Here is a 19,597-nt window from a genome sequence, read left to right as displayed (position 1 = left end):
ACCCGAAGCAACCAACCCCAATGAGACAAGGACCGCATCGAACCTCCGCGGTTCAGGCAATGAACCACCGGAGAGCAGTCCGAATGGAGCCGAATCGTTGATCTGTGGGCCACCTGAATCCTCCAAAGAGCAAACCACACTGCCACGAACTCCTGCACCGTGCTGTGAGCTCGACGGAAGGACGGATCCCAATGCCCCTGGCCGGCCTGGTGAGCACTGGTCACAAAGTCCCAGCCGAGAGACAACGCATCCATGTACACATCGAGCTAGGGCTTGGGTAGGCGCCAAGGCACTGAACCCCGACAGACCGGAAGAGGAAGCCAGTGACGCAGCAGCCAACGTAAAGCCCCCGGGGGTCGAACCCTGTGATCGTGAGAGAGGCGAAAGGGGTGACCCCGAAGGAACCAGAACAGCCGACGAAGCCAAACCCAACCCGGCGGGTAGACCACCATCGCAAAGTTCAGGCTCCCACACAGCCCCTCGAGCAACCTCTGGGTGACCCGAGGGCCCACCAGAAACAGACGAAGGCAGGACCGCAGCTGCAGGAGAAACTCCGGAGGGAGAGACAAGGAGGCGGTCCAAGAGTCCCAAACAAGACCCAGCCAAATCCGACCTTGAGAGGGGACCAGATGGGACTTCCTCCAGTTCACCAAGAACCCAAACCCAGTGAGCTGGGAAAGAACCAAATCCCTGGCTAGCAAGCAAGCTGACCGGCTGGGAGCCCAAACCAGCCAGTTGTCGAGGTAGGCCAACACCCGAACACCTAGGAGACGCAAACGGGATACCACAACCCGCGTAAGGCGCGTGAACACGCGAGGTGCCAGGTTCAACCCGAACGGGAGACAACAAAAGCTGTAACTCAGACGCCCCACAACAAAACCGAGCCAGTCCCTGAACCGTGAATGAATCGGGACATGCCAATAAGCGTCCCGGAGGTCCAGGGACACCATCCAAGCGTTCGGCTCTAAGAGGAGCCGAACCTGAGAGAGCGTAGTCATCCAAAAGGAGGGGCAATGAACCCAGGGGTTCCGACGGGACAAGTCCAGAATGATCCGCAGATCCGCGCAGTCCCGTTTCGGGACCGAAAACAGAAGGGAAACCCATCTGAGGGACGACGTCATTTCGACGACGCCCAAGCAAACCCACTCCAAGATGACCCGACAGAGCGCAGGGGAAGAAACCTGCCCTGCCAGCCCCGACCCCCCCATGGGGGGTGGGTGCCACCCAACGCTACCGCAGGCTGATAGACACGACCCGAAACGTCCACGAATCATGGAACCAGGCGTGGGCAAACAGCGCAAGCCGCCCCCCATCGTCCCGTCAATGGGGAAAACCGCGAAAGGGCCAGCACCCCTTACGAGACCCAGAACCCCGCACAGAGCGAACACCGCACCGACCAGATGAGGGAGAGTCCGAAGTAGGAGCTGAACCCGAACCTGACACCAGTGGCCTACCACGACGAGAGGAACCCCGAGCCCTGGCACGACCCTTCCGGGAAGACCCACCCCAGGACCCCCGGAAAACCAACAAGTCCATTGGATGACAAGCCGACGATGCAGCCTGAATAAACTGCGCCACAGCCAACTCCTCAAACAGAAGAGGACAAAAAGGCGAAGAACGCCTAAGAGCCAGAGCCCAAGCAGATTCCACGGAGGAACCCAGCACCGTCTGCCGACACGCGAGACGGGAAGCATAAAACAGGAAAACCGCATCCCGCAAAATCAGCGTGAACAGCTTCAACAAGTCAGCCAACAAACGCAAAGCCGAGGACAAGACGCCAGACCCCGGGACAGACCCAAGCGTCCTCACATCCTTCACGAGCCAATCCGAAGACAGCTCCAGGAGGGAAAAGAACCGCAAAGCCGAAGCCAAAAGGCCCCGGGCGCACAAGTCCTCCGCTATGAGTGCCACCAAAAGGGTGGGAACCTGCACATGGAGCTGAATAACGCCCACATCGTGGGGAAGGGCAGGGGCAAACAAGCACTCATTCAGGTACTCAAGATCGCCCCCCAGGAAAACCTGAAGCACCGTGGAAGCTTCCCGCCACTCCAGCTTGTGGGAACGACAGAAGGAATGCCAGGAATCCAGAACAAACAAGGGGCAGTCCACTAGCCAGGAAGACTCCGGAACCTCATAACGGAGCCAGAAAGGGAATGAAGTCCCAAACCTGAACTCGGAAGGATCCATTTCCGAGGCATAATCCGGGTCACGCAGGAGGTAAGCTGCAAAGGCCACCCGCACTACACCAGGTTGGATGCGATAAGCCGAAAACCTCCGGAAAGACGGAACCGACGTACCCGGGAGAACACAGAACCAAACCCGGGGAGGGGCAGACACCAAATCCAACTCGTACGCAGAGGGGGGGAAAAGAAAACCCCACTCCTTGTAACAATAAGCACCACTCAGAAGGAAGAAAAACCCAGGCGGGGTCCAGCGGGCCCCAAGGCCCCCCAAGTCAGCCCCTCCCCAGCCTCGAGGTCCTTCACCGCAGGACCCGGGGCCGAGTCCTCTCCCCAAGCCCCGACCCCACAAGACAAGGATGGAGCAGCCGTAGAAGTCGGAAGAAAGGGGGCCCACTGGTCAGACCCAGAAGCTTCTGCCGGGAGACAAGACTCGAATGCCTATGCCGCCCCCCCGGAAGGGGCACACCCCGAAGCTGCCCGAGTCTCGAGATCAAGTAACCCCTGCTCCGACAACGAAACCCTCAAACGCTTCGGGGCCGGAAGCAGGGGGGGGGGGGACCAAAACAAACAGAAGGGGAAGGACGAGGAGGTGCGGACTGAACCAGGATCGAAGCGACCCCCACCTCCAAGTCCGGGTCTCGAAAAGCAAAGCGGGGCAGCCCCGGGGCATCCGGGTGAGCAACCAACCGAGCGCATTGCAACAGACGAAACCTAGCTTGCAACGCACGCGCCGCCTGTACCCGAATAGAATCATCAGAGGACTGGGTAAATTGAGTCACAAGCAAGCAGCAACACTCACAGGACTCAGGGTCGAAAGTATCACCGACCCAACAGGCAGCGTGGCAGAGGCAAAAACAATGAGGGTCAACCTGAGACAAGAGGACCGAGCAACCCTCAAACTCGCACACAGCGAGCGGGGACTCCGGGGTCACATCCATCGGACCCACGCGCCCCCTAGGGGATTCCCAGGGTCCTGAGCAGTTTACTTTCAGAGGACTCGCGCTCAGGTAGTCCCAGGCCACGCTGCTAACCGGCGCCCAAGACTACGAAGAGAACTTCTATAGCTGTACCCCAGGGACGTGTACACTCACGGGGACCTAGCAGAGGACGCCACCGAGGAGAACCGTGGAAGGGCGAAACACCAGTGGAATAAGAGGGCAGAACCCCCCACCAGGCAAAAACAAAAAATAAAACAAATCCTCGCAAGAGGACAACGAACCCCAAGGAACAGAGCCGGCCGCTATGTCGGGAATACAAGCTGTGCAGCACCCTGTGCCCCTACCAGTGCAAACTGCCACTTACCTGCTGGTAACAAGGGAGAACAGAACACCCAAGAGCCCAACAGGCAGCCAAAAAACCGAAAAGGTAAAACGGACCAGCAGAGGCAGACCCCGAGGAGCCTGTGGAAGGTGGCCCCAAGCCCCAAGGGCAGTACTTACAGGGCACCTAGGAAAGGAAGTCCTAGGCGCATGCAGCCCGAGTACTGAAGATAACTCCTGGCTCTCACACCCACAAAAACAAACACCACACACAAAGCACAGAGCTGTAGTGACACTGGAGCCAGAGCACACGACCTTCGCCTATAGCATCAGCCTCAAGAACTGAGGTGTGGGTAGCCTGGCGTGGGTGGTCTGGGGCTCCCCCTTCCCCCTCCTGAGGAGGGGGAGGAAGCTGCGCAGACAGCGGCGCGGCGACGTGTGACGTCACACTAGTTTGCTTGTTTTCTGTTGGGGAGTTCTATCCACTAGTTCGGCTTTTGGTAGCAATTTTAACCAGAATAGGGGTTTGTTTTGAGGCGCTTACCTTTCTGGGTGCCTGTTCCGGTCGATGGCAGACATAAAATGCTTCCAACCACACAGGGTTTCTATAGGCCATTGCTCCCCTTGCATCTCTGAGGGGGCCCGATTCTGGCCGTGGTCCCCGGTAGGCTTAAGAACTCCATACACATGACTGATGCCAAAGTCTGACATTAGCATATCAGCCTGGCAAAGCTCCGGGGAGCCGACGGGGCTCCCCGCAGAAAACACACAGTTTTCCTGTTACAGTATTACATAACATAATTACATAACTATCTACATTTTTATGCACCATTATGAACTACTATGCAGGTCTGGTGGGTGTGGGGTAATCGCATAAGCCAAGCACAGCATAGCATCAAATGCTAATCAATTGTCGATGCCACCTGACAACAAAATACTCCCATTATATTATGAACATTTCTAACTCTAACTACAACACTGCTATTATCATGACAATCCTGGTCACTAAATCCTCAATATGAATAATTTTCTACAAGTTTATTTTCTAAGCATGAGGTCATGTTTCACGATGCATAAATGCACCAAACTGCAGCCGTGTGCTATGGATGTCTGTCTCATGCTGTGAACATCGTTACCAACATTGGGTTCACTGATATCTGAACCTTGTATAGAGTTTTCATCACAACCAGGATCTTCCATGACACTTTCAACATTAATCATAGTTGCTTATTTTCCTTTTAAGAGATGTTGTGGGCACAGGCTGCATGGCAGTACTGTGAGCTGCTGCTGTTGCTGCATATGCTACAAGTGATTGTTAACTCAAAACTGATTCTCTCATGCCCACTAGGAGAGGTGCCCTGTATTTTTTCCAAGAGGGCATGTGTTTACTGGAGGCCTGAGGATGCAGAAGTGAGCCCTGTGTACATGCAGGACTTTTAAATCTTATACATTACAGTACTTTAACCCTTTAACTGCGAGGCCTATAAATATGACACCCCCCAGTGCGCAGGAAATAAATTCTCTTGAAAAAATTCTTTTGTTTTTTTAACCCTTCAATTGCGCATCACATCATGTGATGCTTTGGAGTACTACGCAAGATTTAAACGGCCTGCGGATACACGGGGTTCACCACCCCTTCATCAGGGCTCTTGTAAACAGACGCCATTTTTTTAAAAAATCGTGGGCCAAACTCCCAGGTGTTAGGGGCCTCAGTATTGAGTCAGCTACCAAGCCTGACGCACGCAGCATGAACTCACAGCACTGCTGTTCAGCTTGTGACCACAGCATCGCCTAAAAATGCCATAATATATTTGTTCATGCTATTATGTAGCAATGATATTATTACAGAAGACCCCTGACTGTGATAAAACTGACCAGGTTTCTGATAATAGCAGGATTGTGGTGATATTTGGCGCTGTGCACCATGGAGGAAGGAGTAATGCTGTGGGAGGGAGGATGGTGGAGTTGTCTTTTGGGTGTGTGTGGCCACCTTTTATTGACTGCACTCACCATACCAGCTTAGTGGTTCGCTATGGTGAACACAAATGTAGATACTTATATATAACGTGTGTATAGTGTGAGATAACAGCGAAAGTAAGAGGTTGGGAGCAGCCATTTTGTTGAGGGAGGAGTGTCGTCTGCAGGACTTATCATGTTGTTTACTGATGACCACGATGGTCTTGCGTCTGGCCTTGAGGGCGGCCGCACCAGCTGACTGTGTGAGTAGCTACGTCTTTGTGCCTTTACTCACCATACAAGTTTAGATGTACAGTTATGGTGAACAAAACATGTAAATACTTATATATAACGTCTGTATATAAAAGCAAAAACAGTATGGTGGGTGGAGAATGGTGGCAAGTCAGGTGAGGTGAGGTGAGGGAGGGAGTGGCAGCCAGTGGCAGCCAGTCACTGCCTGCCACTGCCACTGCCACTCAGTATACCAACTTAGTGGTTCGTCATGGTGAATAAAACATGCAGATACTTATATATAAACTGTGTATATAGTGTAATAACCGACAAAGTATTTGTTCACTGTTTGATGAACATAATTGAATCAACAATATGCACACCATATTTTTGAGTACAGCAAAGATTCACTCATTTTATTATGTAAATATATCACACTACACACTATTGAATAATATTACAGCAAAAAAACTACGAAAAATCAATCAGAGACATTGAAATAATTAGGTAATTATCTCTTTGTGATAACTCCGGCCTGACAACTGGCGATCAACAGACCGCCTGGGACGCACGCTCAGTCAGCGCCTGATTTTTGCCACAATTCCCCGCCCTAGAGTGGGCAATATATGCCACTTACGATTTTTTTATTATTTTTCCCGTGATCAGTGAACACAAATTAACAGATTAGGAAGAAAAAATAATTTTTTTTTTTTTTTTTAGTATGCACCTGTGGGTGTCAAATGGTATATAGCTATGCGCCATTTAAGGGTTAAAGTGTCAAAAATCCTTCCACCAGTATGGGTATGTCAAAAAAAATTCGAACTTGTACTTACTTTGGCTGCTATGGGGTCCGTAAGTTGGCACGTGATGTTATCATTCCTCGTTCGCCCGTGCAGTAACCTCCCGGGGCCGGTGGGGCGCCCGGGGCAGGGCGCGCGAGTTGTCGCGAATATATTTTTGTTCATTTTTTGCGCACAGTTCCAAATACATTTTGTTTTTACGTACTAATCCTATGTATAATGAACACGTACACTATATTATGGCAGTAAAACATCTGTACTGTCTGAGGACAGTGTTACGTGCATGACACTTGTGTACACATATGTTGCACATATTTACTATGTATCATGCTAATTTATGTATATATACAATCTATTTACAGACTGTACACTGTCACACACTATATACATTCAGAACACCACGAGTATGAGCAGCCACACCCAGCCAGTCCTCCCTCAATCCGTCTTACTCGCCAACATTGCTCCTCCCATCATACTGTTATTGTATTTATTACACTATTTACACATGTTATATATACCTATCTACATGTTTTATTTACCAGAACTATGCAAGTGAGTCGGTATTGTGTCCAAAAAGTACAGTGGCCACCATACACTGCATGACAAATCACTCAGCAGACAGCAGACGAAGCCACGATTACGACGTCACCTCCCTCACCAAAATAGCTCCACACAACATACTCCTAGTGCTGTTATTACACTATTCACACACACTGTATGTACCCATGTACATGTGTGTTCCCCATAGCGAACCACGAAGCTAGTATGGTGAGCAAAACAAGAGTTACTGCCACACAGTGAGGCTACCTCAATTCTCTCCCTTCCTCCCTCCCTCACCAAACTTCCTCCTTCCTACGCACAACGCTCATTATAACCACAATCCTGGTCACTAATACCTGTAAATGAATAATTGACCACAAGTTTATTTTGAAAAGGAACCTAAAAATTCGTTTGAAGATTCCTAGATGGACGAAATAATGCTGTGGTGCTGTGGCTAACGCTGTGAACATTGTGAACAGCATTGAATCACTGATATTTGAACATTGTACCCAGTCATTATCACACTCGGGCTCTTCTATAATACTATCATGGCTAAATAAAACAGATTATATATATATATTTTGATAATATTAGGCAATGCTGTGGTCACACGCTGATGATGCTGTGCGCTCATGATGCGAGTGCCAGCCTTGGTTGCTCACTCACTACTGAGGCTCTGACACCCGGCAATGTGGACCATGATTTTTTTTTAAGATGGCGTCTGTTTACAAGACCCCTGAGGAAGCTGATATGAACCCCATGTAGCCGCGGGAGTTTTGAATGGAACGTGAAAAATAAAAACACCCGGAGGCGCAGTTGCGCACCCGAAGCCTGGGCCTGCAGGCGCGTTGCGCAGTTAAAGGGGTAAAGCTTCCTCAGCCGTGTCACACATGTTACGGATAGTTACCGAGATCAACCCCAGATTATATTGGTACAGTACACAGGCACAGCATACAGTATATATTTTACAACAATAAATGCAAATAGGTGTTAACAAACAGATATAACAGAAATGGTAAATCCATTCCATTTATTCCATTTATATACAGAGTACTGTTATGATATTTAAATTTCTCTGTACTCATCAATTGTAAAATACAGAGAAAATCTTATACACAAGGATCACAATTCATTTTGTACCTAACAATGATCATGTGTTTTTAACAATATTTTATAGTTGTAAACACTGTAAGATTAAAAACAAATATCATCAGATATGATTTAAACAATCACATATGCTGTGATTGTGTACCTCTTAAATCCTTAACTTTATTTTAAATAATAGTACTTTCCAAACAAAAAATTTGTAAAATATTGTGAGCATCATGTGTTGGGCTATGAATGAGAGTGAGAGAGAAGTGTAGTGTGTGCATGTGTGTGACTGTGTGCACCCATGTGTGCATTATAATATGAAGCAGTTTTTCAGTACAGTACCTTCAAGGTAACTGTTTGTTGGGTAACTGGCTGAAAACACACACACACACACACTATTATTTATATAATACTTATTTGTCAGTTAAGTTCCATTAAATGATGATCCTTTAGCTGCCTCTTTCATATGTTCAGTAACTTTAAACATGGGGCCGTGGCCTGGAATTATATAATCTGCAATGACAAGTACTTTATTTCGATTTTTTTCCTGTGATTCTGGATTCTCACTTCCTGCAATATACTTCCAAAGTGATGGATCTGCAATATCCTCTTCTCTTTCAAAAAGGTCACCTGTAGGCAATGAATAATTAAAATTATAATCTTTGCTGCAACTCCAGATTTTAATTTAATAAATACAATGTTTCATATAACAATTAACATTGTTTATATAGCATTGTAAGTCCAACCTGCAATAACAACAGTTCCAAGGTCTTGTGTCTCAACCACAACGCTGACATCTGCTGAGGTGTGGCCGGGAGTGGGGATCACTTGGAGGGCTTCATCAATCTTAAATGGTTCCCCTGAAAATACAATATTTTAATAACTAGGTACTGTACATAATAGGTAAAATGCTGCTCACAATTACTTCTACATCTATAATAAAATACATGCACTAATGTGGTTTGTCATGCATACTGACTACAGTATTTGTAATGGTGACTATTGCATTGCAGGGGGTCTTCAAACTTCTTTTGCATGGCCCATTTCAATAATATCACCTACCCTCATTACCTTTTTCTTGTGCTTAGTCTGAAACTATCACTCATGTAATATAAAACCAGATAACAAGTAAGCTCATTTAAAGTTTTGACTCTGATAATAACAGGATTGTTGTGACAACTAGCACTGTGCATAGTATGGTGGTAGGAGTAATGCTGAGGGAGGTAGTGTATCTACTGTGTGGCCACCTGTTATTGTCTGCACTCACCATACCAGCTTAGTAGTTCACTATGGTGAACACAAATGTAGATACTTATATATAACATATGTGTGAGTGTATGCAGTGAAATAACAGCAAAAAGAGTATGTTGGGAGGAGCCATTTTGGTGACGAAGTTGGCGTCGTCTGCTGGCTGCTGTGTCTCTTGTCATGCAATTTTGTTGTGGCTATGTTGTTTGGATATCACACCAGCTTAGTTGTTGAGTTATGGTGACGAAAACCTGTTGATACTTATACAGAGGACCACTTGGTTTGCGAACCCCATGGGGATGAGACCCATCGGTTATCGTGTCAGTTCATAAACGAAAAATGGAGGAATTTTTTTTTTTATTAATATATTAGGATTTGCACAAATGCAAATCTGCATTTGTGCAGCTACACAAATTTTAGACTATATGATGTGGAGTACAGTGTGTCAAAAAGCTAGCTACGTGATGCAAAAAATCCCCATCACACAGGATGGTTAGTCATACAGAGGCACGTGATAAGCAGTTTGCACTGGCAGACCCCAGGTGCATTATGAGGATATCATCAACACAAGAATGAATAAGGTCACAGGATGGTTAGTCATACAGGGCCATATGTTTAGTAGCCTGCACTGGCAAATTTTAGATGCAATATGAGGATATCTTCAAGAGCACGAGAGCGAATAAAGTAATTGCAAAGCTCTAGGTACCTCATGCCAACGGGTCTGAAAGGTCTAATAACTGGGCATTCGGTGATGTTGTGTGGGAGATCATGCTGCAGTTCCTGCTCACAGAGTTTGCATGGAAGAAAATGGAGAGAAGAAGAAGAAAAAATCTAGGGGAACAAATTAACAGGTTCATAGCATAAATGCAACAGTATTTTGTTTGCACTCACCAATAAGAGATGTCCTGATCTACTTCTCCCTCTCACCCTCCCTGCTGCTCTCCCTCCCACCCTGATTACTACTGGTCTACCCCCCTCCCCCCAGGTAGCTAGCTTAGTAGATTACCAGCCAGAAATAGCCTCCAGGAATCTCCATCTAATACAATAATGCATTCATGAAACAAGTATTTTTATAACTTTTTATTATCCTAGTAATAGTATTACTAAACAAAATCTGTAACCAAAAATATATGATGATGATGTACATCCAAAATTTAAGAAACAAATCTGGCTGATGGGGTCGAGTGTGATAAACTTATTGGAGTGAGCCCGTCCCTCCCCCACCACCGACAGACGTTTATTTGTTTAATTAATAAACAGGAAGCAATAAAACATGTTAATGATTATTAATGCATCGTAATACACTTAACACTTAACACGAAAATCAACATATAATGGTATAAATATTGTACAGTTTAAGATATAAATTTTAGGGAGATATAACTTAGGATATTAAAAGTTGTTCAGGGAGCCGGCGGCTGACCGGGCAGAACACTGGACGAGTGATCCTGTGGTCCCGGGTTCGATCCCGGGCGCCGGCGAGAAACAATGGGCAGAGTTTCTTTCACCCTGATGCCTCTGTTACCTAGCAGTAAAATAGGTACCTGGGAGTTAGTCAGCTGTCACGGGCTGCTTTCTGGGGGTGGAGGCCTGGTCGAGGACCGGGCCGCGGGGACACTAAAGCCCCGAAATCATCTCAAGATAACCTCAGTGTCAACCAAACTTTTTTGACTACTGTAGTTGTATATGAAAAGGGCTGCAACTGTTCCAAGTTTCAGTATCGCAGCCTAAATAGAAAGGGGGGAAAAAAAAATCCACAAATTTTCAACATTTTCAAAAATTCGTTACAACCATAAGTTTCAAATGAAATCATTTCTATGACACTCATCTATCACATTAGCATATAATAAAGGATTTTACCAACTAGATTATCCAAAATGTTTAGTTTTACTAATATAAATAGTCAAAGTTCCCAAAACATTTACACAAATATATTATGTTTATAAATATTTATAAAATCAGTAACGAACTTAAGATAAAAGTGTTAAGAAAAGTTGTAGAGACATAAAATCTACATATAAGGTGTAAGTTTCATGTAAACTGAATAAAAAATAAAAGAGTAGAGTCACTTTTATGTTACTTGAAAAGAAATGAAGTCAAAGATGCTGCCACCTGTGGCTGAGGTTGACATCAACCAATTTCCTTAAAAATTGGCATCCATACAAATAGGCTTACATGCAGTCAGGTGTTTAAGTTTCATGTAAATCACCCAATAAAAAATGAGAAAAAATTAGAGAAAAAACCAGCGTTGAATGTAATGAAATGCCATTTTCCCGGAGGCTCCTCGGAGCCATCCGGGCTGATATGGATATCCCTAACTTTGGCATCAGTCAATGTGGGTGGAGTTCTAGGCCTACCGGGGACCACAAGCCTGAACCTGGCCCCCTCAGAGAGGCACGAGGAGCAATGGCCTATAGCCTATGGCACATGTGATTTTGGAGTATTCTATATCTGCCATCGACCAGGGCAGGCACCCAGAAAGGTAAGTGCCCCAAAACAAACTCCTATTCTGGTTAAAAACGACGAAAATGGACAAACGCGTGGACAGAACTCCCTAAATGAAAATGAGCACACAAGTATGACGTGACACGAGCCGCACCGCATATCTGTGCAGCTCCCCCCTCCTCAGGAAGGGGAAGGAGGAGCCCCAGACCCCCCCCACACGGGAGATCCACCCTGCAGTTCTGAGGCTGGATATCAAAATACACAAAAGCCGCCGACAGGAGGGAGGGTTGCTGGGGAGCCTCCAGGAGTCACCCAGATAATGGTGTTTCATTACATTCAACGCTGGTTTTCTGAGGGAAGCCCCTATGGCTCCCCGGAGCTTCTTGAGGTTATCTTGAGATGATTTCGGGGCTTTAGTGTCCCTGCGGCCCGGTCCTCAACCAGGCCTCCACCCCCCCAGGAAGCAGCCCGTGACACCCAGGTACCTATTTTACTGCTAGGTAACAGGGGCATAAGGTGAAAGAAAATCTGCCCAATGTTTCTCGCCGGCGCCTGGGATTGAACCCAGGACCACAGGATCACAAGTCCAGCATGCTGTCCGCTCGGCCGACCGGCTCCCTTCACCAAAGAGCCCTTCACCAAGAGCTACTTCACCAAAGACTTAAAAGAAGAAAGGGGACTTAACCAGAAGGCGGTTGGTGCTCCACATCTCAACTCAAATGCGAGACAGACTGCAGCCGCCGACCCAAATCGACACAGGCCTGACTAGGCCCAGGAGGTAGCATGGTAGCATGCAGCCAGGACCCTGTTTGACCGCCAAAAAACCCCGTGCCCAAAAGTCAGCCCAGGATATGTTACCAAAGACGGCAGCAAGAACAACAAACTTACCAACGTCATGGGCACAGGGATAGATCGCAGGCCGGCTAGACTTAATAACCCTGCGGATGACCAGAGAAACCCGTACCCGTGAACAGGGAAGAAGGGAAACCGGATCAACCCAAAGCGCATCCCCGGACAAAGAAGTCGTGGCCCACAAATAACGGCATAGGGCCGCAACCAGACACAACACATGATGCAACTCCGGCCTGACCAACTAAGTATCAACAACCCAAAGACCCCTCCAGAAAGCAGCAGACTCATTCCTTGTCAGAAAAGAACGAGACAGCTGCAAACAAACAAGAAAAAGGTTCGAAAAAACCTGAATGGAAGGGGCCACAACAAACCGAGGTGAAGACAGAAACAAGAGCATGCCGGCCAAAGACCAGGATGGCACAGGCGGTGCATGAGCAGGCCGGAGGCAAACAACGTCCAAGACAGCCCGCGCATTGGTGCAGAAGGAGTTAGTGCAGAAGGAGTATGAAAACCGAAAGCAAACCGTCGCGGTTCCACCAGTGTCGCACGAGACACTACAACAGTATGCGTCAAGCCGACAGTCTCAAACCCCCAAAAAAGAAGGACATGACCACGTCAACAAAAAATGCAGGATATCTACGAAGAGACAAAAAGAAAAGGAAGGACCATTAGCAAAACCCCCATACCGCTGCCGAGAAGAAGTATGTAGGCGGGACACCATCAACGAAGCCACCTGATCACCAAAGATGGTGAGAGACTCGAGTCAAAATTACCAGACTGGAAGACTCAAGGTTAAGACTGAACCAGCCGAAAAAATAAAGGTGGAGGCGGACCGATCATTAAGAAGAGGCAGAGCCAGGGAAAAAAGCCCCTGGGTTCGGACACCGAGCGAACAGCGATCGAAATCAAGGCTGACTAGGAACCAGAAGGAATGTCTGCCAGGGAACCAGGAACCCAAACCCGGCAAGCCGGGAAAGAGCCAATCCGGGTGAGCAGATATGCCCGGTCCGGGAGGAACCCCCCCTGGGACCCCGAAAGGACCAACAAGGCCAATAACGAATGACAACAAGAAGAGGGCCGAACCATAGACTCTGTAAACAGCAAGGACAAAATGGTGATGGAAACCAAAGAGCCAGGGCCCAGGCAGAGGTCAACGAGGAAGCGAGCACCACAAGCCGACACGCGAGACGCGAAGCGTAAACAGCGACACCGCAACCCGCAGGAGCAGTGCAACCAGCTCCAGCAGGGCAGAACGACGCATACGAAGCAGAGTAACAGATGAGGAGAACACACAGAGATCACACTAACGTGATGCATCAAATGAACAAATCCACAAGGGCAGTGACAAGGATTCGAACCTGCGTCCGGGAGCATCCTAGACACTGCCTTAATCGACTGAGCTACGACAGGGTAAAAGGGTTGAAACCGAAGTTTTACTGAACTTACTGGATCCCGTAGCCTCTCCGAGGCACAAACCAGGCTTTTACACAACCCCCCCCCTGCACCCGAGCTATGTCAATAGGCCGTTCTCCCTCTTCGCCCTTACATCATCACACACAGAGATCACACTAATGTGATGCATCAAATGAACAAATCCACAAGGGCCATGACGAGGATTCGAACCTGCGTCCGGGAGCATCCCAGACACTGCCTTAATCGACTGAGCTACGACAGGGTAAAAGGGTTGAAACCAAAGTTCTACTGAACTTATTGGATCCCGTAGCCTCTCCGAGGCACAAACCAGGCTTTTACACAACCCCCCCTGCACCCGAGCTATGTCAATAGGCCGTTCTCCCTCTTCGCCCTTACATCATCACACACAGAGATCACACTAACATGATGCATCAAATGAACAAATCCACAAGGGCCGTGACGAGGATTTGAACCTGCGTCCGGGAGCATCCCAGACACTGCCTTAATCGACTGAGCTACGACAGGGTAAAAGGGTTGAAACCAAAGTTCTACTGAACTCAAGTAGAGAACCGACAGCCACCCTGCAGACATTGCAACACAGAAGCTGGTAGGGACATACAAGAAGATGAAAGAACTCAGTTCTACAACAGAACAGCGGGACTGTCCAATCGCAGGGAACTGAACATGTACACAGTCCAACCTAGCACCAACACTAGTATAGCCAATAAGCACATACTAAGACACACAACAATGCGTAGTATAGAGGTAGGAAATACAATGCAAACGGAATGTACACAATCAAGTAAATATACAGACACACTCCAATGCACACATCAGAATGCTGCCAGGCACGACAGCCAAGGAAGGAGTGATTAGAAGCAATGACTGAGTCAAGGATTGAGTGTCCAGAGAGCATTGACTGAGGCAACGAACAAGTGCCCAGCAAGGAAGAAGTATCCAGAAAGCAAAGACATGCAGAAAACAAAGACTTGCAAAGACAATGCTCCTCAGCCTTGGGCTGAGGAGCATTGATATAAGCACATTGGAATGCCACATTAAGATGCACACATTTTGGGGGGATGCTTAATTTTGATAAGATGTTAGGTTTTGGGGGATTCAATGAAGAGAGCATTGATATAAGCAGTCTACACAAGTTGGCAAAATTAGATTCTATAGTGAGCTCTCATGTAGAAATAATCAGTAAATTGAATGAAAGTAATGACCATTTGTGTAGCAAAGTTTTGTCTTGAGGGTTTATTGAAAGACTTGTGCAAGGACAAGAATAAATTGGAAAGACATTGCAAAGCCATAGAAGAGGAAAACAAACTTAAAAATAGCTTTGGAAGAAGTTAAAGCAAATTTAAGCATAAAAGACTACAATAGGTTAGGTAAGGAAATTCAACAGGAGAAACAGCTTTTGTCAGCACAGATGGAGGAAGTTACACAGGAAATAGAACAGTGCAGGAAGGATATGCAACTCACCTATGCACAAGTGGCCAAGGAGAAGGAAAAAATTGAAGCAGCAGTAACGGAAGCCAAACACTGCAGCAACCAGGATAAAACAAACGTTAGGCTGGAAGTAAGAAAGGAATTGGTATCTAACCCGAAGATGGTGCAAAACACAGTTGATCGGAGTAAGTCCCTGATAATTTTTGGTTGCAAAGAAAAGGAGATAACATCTTGGTCAGAAAGAACTGTAGAAGAAGCAAAAGTAGTAGATAAAATTGTTGGCCTCGTGGAAGGTCTTACAACCATAGAGAATGTGTGAGACTACAGGAGAATAGGCAAGTATGTAAAAGGGAAAGATCGACCTTTGAGAATCACCCTAAACGGTGCAAAACAGATGGAAGAAGTACTAAGGAATGCTAGAAAACTACAAAGTGATGAGGATGGGAAAGTGTGGTCGTTAAGACGAGACCTTTCAAGAGAAGACAGAGAGAAGCTGAAACTAAACCTCGTACAGGAAAAACATCTAAATGAGAGCAGAAACGAAGAAGAAATCAAATCTTTTTTCTACAAAGTGATAGAGGTAAGCAGGCCAGTAAAATGGTACAAAAAGGCAAACCAACAAAATTGCTAGAGAGAGGGGTAGTGAAGAATAAGGAGAGGGGGAATATGTTCCTGAAAATAGTATACACCCATGTAGATGGAGTGAGATCGAAGATACTGGAGTTAAGTGATGCAATACAGCTGCAGACACCAGACATTGTTGCACTCACGGAGACAAAACTTGAAGATGTTATTTTAAATGAGGTCATATTCCCAAGGGGCTACTCAATTTGGAGACGGGACAGAAAAATTAGGAAAGGCGGTGGCGTTGCTGTGCTGGTGAAAGAATGCCTAAAGGTGAAAGAAATAATGATTTGCCAATCTACGAGAAGTTGACGTAATAACACTAGAGATCTGCCAAGAGGATGATAAACTAATGATCGTAAATGCATATAGTCCACCGCCAAGCAACACATGGACAAAGGAGGAGCTACATAGTAACCGAGAGGATCTTATAACAATAATGAGAGATATTATACCAAGAGTGGATAAAGATAGATTAAGACTGTTGATAGTCAGCGACTTCAACTTGAAATCCATAGACTGGGAGGCATATGAAGCTAGAACAGAGGATTTTTGGATCTGTAGATTTGTAGACCTCATCCTCGAAACATTCTTGTATCAACATGTTAAACAAGCTACGAGGATGAGGGAAGGGGACGTTCCCTCCATGCTAGATTTGATATTTACCAGGAAGGAGAAAGAAATATTTGACATTCAGTACCTTCCTCCCTTGGGTAAAAGTGACCATGTCTTTTTAGGAATAAAGTATGCAATGCATTATAATCTGGAAGAAAATAAGGAGGTTTAACCCTTTAACTGCGCGACCTATAAATATGACACCCCCTCAGTGCGCAGGAAATGAAACCTTGGGAAAAAATTATTTTTTCTTCGGAAAGTATCAAAAACCCCTCCCTGTATATGGGTATAGCAACCCAAGTTCGAAATTATACTTACTTTGGCTGCTATGGGGTCCGAAAGGTGGGCCGTGACGTCATAATTCCCCGTGCGCCAGAGCAGTATGCACCCGGGGCCGGTGGGGCGCCCGGGGCGGGGCGCGCGAGTTGCCGTGAATATATTTTTGCACATTTTTTGCACACAGTTCCAAATACATTTTATTTGTTTTTACATGCTAGTCCTATGTATAATGAACACGTACACTATATTATGGCAGTAAAACATCCGTACTGTCCGAAGACACTGTGTTACGTGCATGACACTTGTGTCACATATGTTGCACATATGTACCATGTATCATGCTAATTTATGTATATATACAATCTCTTTACAGACTATACACTGTCACACACTATATACATTCACCATCAACACATTCAGAACAACGCGAGTGTGAGCAGCCACACCCAGCCAGCCCTCCCTCACTCCAACATCTTACTCGCCAACATTGCTCCTCCACCATACTGTTATTGTATTTATTACACAATTTACACATGTTATATATACCTATCTACATGTTTTATTTACCAGAACTATGCAAGTAAGCCGGTATTCTGTCCAAACAGTACAGTGGCCACCATACACTGCATGACAAATCACACAGCAGACGACGCCACGATTACGACGTCACCTCCCTCACCAAAATAGTTCCACACAACATACTCCTAGTGCTGTTATTACACTATTCACACACACTGTATGTACCCATGTACATGTGTGTTCCCCATAGCGAACCACGAAGCTAGTATGGTGAGGAAAACAAGAGTTACTGCCACACAGTGAGGCTACCTCAATTCTCTCCCTTCCTCCCTCCCTCACCAAACTTCCTCCTTCCTACGCACAACGCTCATTATAACCACAATCCTGGTCGCTAATACCTGTAAATGAATAATTGACCACAAGTTTATTTTGAAAAGGAACCTAAAAAGTCATTTGAAGATTCCTAGATGGACGAAATAATGCTGTGGTGCTGTGGCTAACGCTGTGAACATCGTGAACAGCATTGAATCACTGATATTTGAACATTGTACCCAGTAATTATCACACTCGGGCTCTTCTATAATACTATCATGGCTAAATAAAACAGATTATATATATATTTTGATAATATTAGGCAATGCTGTGGTCACACGCTGAACAGCAGTGCTGTGCGCTCATAATGCGAGTGCCAGCCTTGGTTGCTCACTCACTACTGAGGCTCTGACACCCGGCAATGTGGACCATGATTTTTTTTTAAGATGGCGTCTGTTTACAAGACCCCTGAGGAAGCTGATATGAACCCCATGTAGCCGCGGGAGTTTTGAATGGAACGTGAAAAATAAAAACACCCGAGGGCGCGTTGTGCACCCTAAGCCTGGGCCTGCAGGCGCGTTGCGCAGTTAAAGGGTTAAGCAGCTGAAAAACCTGACTTCAGGAGAGGACATTATGGCGACCTTAGAAATGTTTTTAGTGAGTATAATTGGAAAGACTTGTTGCTAGGCAAGGAAGTAAATGAGATGTATGTCAAGTTTTGTGAAATATATGATAAAGACACAAAAAAATTTATACCAAAGCAGATATACAGAACTAGGAAACAGGATTGGTTTAACAGAAATTGCGAGAGGGCCAGAGACCAAAAGACACAAAAATGAAATCAATATAGGAAGAGGCCAAACCACCAAACATACCAGCGATACAAAGATGCGAGAAACAACTACACGGCAGTGAGGAGAGAGGCAGAAAGAGATTTTGAAAAAGGGATTGCAGACAAATGTAAAACAGAACCAGGTCTATTCCATAAATTCATAAACAACAAATTGCAGATAAAGGATAATATTCAGAGGTTGAAAATGGGAAATAGATTCACAGAAAATGAAAAGGAAATGTGTGAAACATTAACCCTTAACATGCTCGGGGTTTAATATCCAGTCATCCCCACAGGCGCATGTCATTTTGAAAAAAAAAATAATATTTTTTCTTCCTAACCTGTTAATTTGTGTTCACTGATCACGGGAAAAATAATAAAAAAATTGTAAGTGGCATATATTGCCCGCTATAGGGCGGGGAATTCTGGCAAATTATAGGCGCTGACTCAGCATGTGTCCCAGGCAGTCTGTTGCTCGCCAGCTGTCAGGCCGGAGTTGCCACAAAGAGATAATTACCGAATTATTTCAATGTCTCTGATTGATTTTTCATAGTTTTTTTGCTGTAATATTATTCAATAGTGTGTAGTTTGATATATTTATATATTAAAATGAGTGAATCATTGCTGTACTAAAAAATATGGTGTGCATATTGTTGATTCAATTATGTTCATCAATCAGTGAACAAATACTTTGTCGGTTATTACACTATAAGCACAGGTTATATATAAGTATCTGCATGTTTTGTTCACTATAACGAACCACTAAGTAGCTATTATGAGTCAAAAAGTAACAAGGAGTGACCGCCGTGTACCAGCCAGCCACTCCCGCCTCCCTACAGTCATCTGACTCACCCACATTCTCCTCCCACAATAATGTTTTTGCTATAATTCACTATATACAGACGTTATATATAAGTATCTACATGTTTTGTTCACCATAACTGTACA

At 45.8% G+C, this 19,597-nt stretch overlaps 1 protein-coding gene across 1 annotated transcript in view; it reads right to left on the bottom strand.

Annotated features, from left to right (window-relative positions):
- Positions 1 to 7,973: 7,973 nt before the first annotated feature.
- LOC123754085 (metallo-beta-lactamase domain-containing protein 1) overlaps positions 7,974 to 19,597 on the bottom strand; it is a gene marked incomplete at its 5' end in the record, with an annotated part of 110,516 nt that continues 98,892 nt past the window's right edge. Inside the window, 2 exon segments of the mRNA XM_045736245.2 lie at positions 7,974 to 8,691; positions 8,808 to 8,921. Of these exon segments, the coding sequence (XP_045592201.2) occupies positions 8,486 to 8,691; positions 8,808 to 8,921 (320 nt within the window). The 3' untranslated portion in view covers positions 7,974 to 8,485.

The sequence above is a fragment of the Procambarus clarkii genome, chromosome 6 (assembly GCF_040958095.1).
Source record: "Procambarus clarkii isolate CNS0578487 chromosome 6, FALCON_Pclarkii_2.0, whole genome shotgun sequence".
NCBI classification, from domain to species: domain Eukaryota; kingdom Metazoa; phylum Arthropoda; class Malacostraca; order Decapoda; family Cambaridae; genus Procambarus; species Procambarus clarkii.
This window is presented reverse-complemented; position numbering and strand designations above follow the sequence as displayed.